Genomic DNA, 3,897 nt, shown 5'->3' with positions numbered 1-3,897 from the left:
AGCAAAAAGTAAATTAAAATAGTGCGGGATGAGATGGGAATGGTGCATCCAACATCCATGGGGTGATAGTGGTATTCAAGATTAGACATCTATAATGGAGTGAGACAGATGATGAAACAGAGCATACTAACTATGGAGCGATGATAAATTTAACAACATCCATTCTGCTCCTTTCCACTCCATTGCCATTCGGAAATAAAATAATAAAAACACCATTTTCATTTTCCTAAAAAAAAAATTACTATCTCCATTATATATGTTTTTAATCAAATTTAACTAAAATTATTAATTTTACTATTAAATAATAATTTTTGTCACTCCAATCAAAATTACAAATATATTATTCAAAGCTTGATCCTCCAATAAGATTTTCTTTTTCATTTTAGTTGGTAATCTATGAAAAGAAATTAAAATTACAACATATTGAATATTTATTTTTAAAAATATTTAAAATTATTGAAAAATCAATTTATCACTTTATTAATAAACAATGAGCGGAAGTAATTGACAGAGAGTATATTGAGCTTAGGTTCAGCAAGGATTGAACTTAGATGAAAATATTGAAAATACTCAAATTATTATTCGACTAGTCTCGATTTAATCCATAAAGAAGTTTATAGCAAACTAGGATGTAATTTTAGCTACAAACTCATCAATGTTCTTGTCCGAACTTCCACCATGATCGGCTGCCTTTATAGCCAAATTCTTCCACTTGATTGAATTCTTCTTAATCTCATTGCCCCTTTTGCCTCCCATTATTACTTCATTTATGCACTGTTTTATTGTCTCTCTTCTCACAATACCTTTCTCATCAACCAAAGCTCTAACCCCAACCCCCCAAACATCTTCAACATGCTTTGCATTAGTGGCTTGGTCTGCCCATTGCGGCATTGCCACCATTGGAACCCCTAAACCCAATGCCTCAAGCACCGAATTATAGCCACAATGGCTCACAAAACAACCTACAGACCCGTGTTTTAGGACCTCCAATTGAGGGCACCATCGAACAATCAAACCCTTCTCTCGAGTCATGTGTTTGAAATTATCGGGTAGCTTGGGCTCTTCTGGTTCTCTCACGACCCATAAAAAGTAGGCATTGGTTCCTATTAAGCCCCAAGCTATCTCAGCCATTTGTTCAACTCCAACCTCAGCCAAGCTCCCAAATGAGACATAGACCACCGAGCCATTTGGTTTAGTGTTTAGCCATCTCATGCATGCGCTTGTGTTTGGATGTAAGAGTTGTAGACCATAATCTTCGTTGTGTTTTAGCCTTCTGTCCAAGTACATGGATGGAATGGTTGGTCCAATTGTCCCAAGTTTCCAAATTTTTGACATCCAATCTACAACCTAAAACATAGCCCACAAAGATAAAAAAAAAAAAACAAAATTTATTAATGTAGGTCAGATCAGGTTTTCGAGAAGTAAGATTTTGACAACAAAAGTTGATATATAAATTTGTCTTAAATTATACCCATATTAAAATTTCACATCCAATTTTAACTAATTACTCTAACATTTCATATTTGGTAGGTTATTATTTAACATTAAATATATACTCATTGTTATCATTAATTGATCCTTAACCAAGTATAAATAGTTAATAATAAGGTTGTATTTGTTTTATTGAAAGCAACTTCAGAAAATTTATCTTAGGGAAATGAATTGCTTTTTCGTTTTTTCTTTTTTTTTTTTTTAAAAAAATTGATTTTTTTTTGTGTTTGGATGATTTTACATAAGATATTCTATATTGTTTGATCATTTCATTTAAGATCATTTTCTAAAAGTTTTTCTTAATAAAAACAAACACAACATAAATATATTTGTTACAAAATATTATAGTAACCTTCCTTTTTGAAAATTAAAATTTATTATAAAATTTATTTTATAATAAGATAATATTTTGTAATAATTAATATCATATATAAACTTTATAATAAACAATACCTAATTAAAATTTAATTTAAATTACATATATTACATGAGTGTGGATAGTAACACATTAGAGTTGGAAGGAATAAATCAGGGGCGAAGCCAGAACAAATTTTTAGGGGGCCGAATGAAATTTTAATTTTTTATAGTTTATATATTTATAATTTTCAAAGGATTAAATCGATTTTTTTTAATTTTAGGGAGATCCAAAATGTAATTTTATCTTTACTAATTTAAAATTTAAAAAAAAATTAAAAAGCTAAATAAAAATTTTACATTTTAGGGGGGCTAGGGACCTTGCCAGCCCCTAAATCTGTCCCTGGAATAAATAAAGCAAAGTATAATTTAAACAAACACTCATATATATATATAATTAAAATATTCATATTTTATACTATAAATCTTTATTATTAAATATTTATAAATTATAATATATATTTCTTATTGAAATATTAATATAAATATTGTTCATGTTAAGAATATTATTTAAAGTTATTATTGTTAAACTTGTTATTAAAATAAAATTATAATATTAAATAATTTATTAAAATATTAAATTATATTAATAATTTATTATATTATTAAATATGAATAATTAAATATATATGTTTAATAATGTTGCATATTATAATATTTTATATTAATTTTTAAATATTGTTTAAAAAATAAAAAAATATTATTAATATAATAATATTAAGATTGATTTAAATTAACTTTTATATAAAAATAAAATTAGGAATTGTTTTTAAAAAATGATAAAAGTTTTTCAACAGAGAAGTTAATCTACGAAAAAAATTGGACTAATTTTCACTTGATCTGCAATTTTTCATGAAACAAACAAAATATATAATTGGACCGACATTGTAATACGTACCTCTTTCTCCAGTTCGTAAAAACTGTTAACAAGAACCCAATCAGCTTCATCAATGTTGGAGAACTGGTTGACGATGGTATCGAACCACGCAGGGTACGATCCATGATGATAAATCAGCGACGGTAGCTCCCAAATTTTAAGCTCCGGCAACCCTGGCAGCCAAATTCTAGATCCTTCCACTGGCACCTTCAGCAATCCCCGACTCACATGGTAATGTATGCTATTAACAGCACAAGACTGAGTCAAAAACACCGCCGCTCGTATCCCCAACTGCTTCGCAATATCCAGCGCCCATGCCATGAATCCGTCGTAGATGACGGCATGGACAGGAATACCAGAATCCCCCAGTTCTTTTATCAAGCTTGCCAAGCTTTGTGAACCAACGGATTTAAAAGTGGAGAGGTAAATATCAGGGGACTTCGCCTGAGCAAACCCACCTTCGTCGAAGCCATCGGATATTGTCCGGAAACTGGTAGAGGCGATTGGGTGGTCGGAATAAATGGATTTGAAGATGAAAACAGTGGTTACTAATGTGGTTTTAAGGCCTTTGGAAGCTAAGGGTGAGGCGAACTGAAGCATTGGGTTGATATGGCCTTGGCCTGGAAATGGGAGGACTAGGACATGAGTTCCGTTGGCCATAGTCTTATCTGTTGCCTTGGAGCTTCACTTTCACTCTCTCTTAAGCTGTATTCTTGAAAGGATCCGTTGCCATTAATGTAAAAATTGATATCCAGGATCAGATTTCTTTTGCCATTCTTGCACCTTTGAAATGTAATGTTTTTCCTTTTTTGAGTGTGTATTTTCTTCTAATAATTTTATTCCTTTTGCAGTTTTGTGCCATACCTCTTGGGGGGGGGGGGCAGGGGTGTAAAGGTACCTCAATCTCCATTTTCTTGTTCTTTCCCGTCATAAATGAATACGTACAAATAACGTTTCTAAAAGTCTGAGCCAAATTTATCAAAAAAAACATGTTTATACAGTCATACATAATTAAAATGAAGTTTTGATTATCCAATAATAATTTGATTATTTCAAAATATTAATAGTATCGTTCAAAGTAGAATCCAAATGTATCACATTTATTACATTGTTAA

General features: G+C 30.6%; 1 protein-coding gene across 1 annotated transcript; it reads right to left on the bottom strand.

Moving 5' to 3' along the window:
* Positions 1 to 558: 558 nt before the first annotated feature.
* LOC107957207 (UDP-glycosyltransferase 74G1) lies at positions 559 to 3,690 on the bottom strand. The gene is made up of 2 exons (XM_016892663.2): positions 2,804 to 3,690; positions 559 to 1,347 (listed from the first exon to the last, which is right to left on the bottom strand). Exons 1-2 carry the CDS (start codon positions 3,440 to 3,442, stop codon positions 625 to 627), a joined length of 1,362 nt encoding a protein of 453 aa, XP_016748152.2. The 5' UTR covers positions 3,443 to 3,690; the 3' UTR covers positions 559 to 624.
* Positions 3,691 to 3,897: the final 207 nt, after the last annotated feature.

The sequence above is a fragment of the Gossypium hirsutum genome, chromosome A05 (genome assembly GCF_007990345.1).
Source record: "Gossypium hirsutum isolate 1008001.06 chromosome A05, Gossypium_hirsutum_v2.1, whole genome shotgun sequence".
NCBI classification, from domain to species: domain Eukaryota; kingdom Viridiplantae; phylum Streptophyta; class Magnoliopsida; order Malvales; family Malvaceae; genus Gossypium; species Gossypium hirsutum.
This window is presented reverse-complemented; position numbering and strand designations above follow the sequence as displayed.

Excerpts from the sequence above, each read along its gene's own strand:
- LOC107957207 (XM_016892663.2), bottom strand. The coding sequence starts at position 3,442 with ATGGCCAACGGAACTCATGTCCTAGTCCTCCCATTTCCAGGCCAAGGC. Across the intron at positions 1,348-2,803 it reads TTTACGAACTGGAGAAAGAG|GTTGTAGATTGGATGTCAAA; the intron begins GTACGTATTACA and ends GCTATGTTTTAG.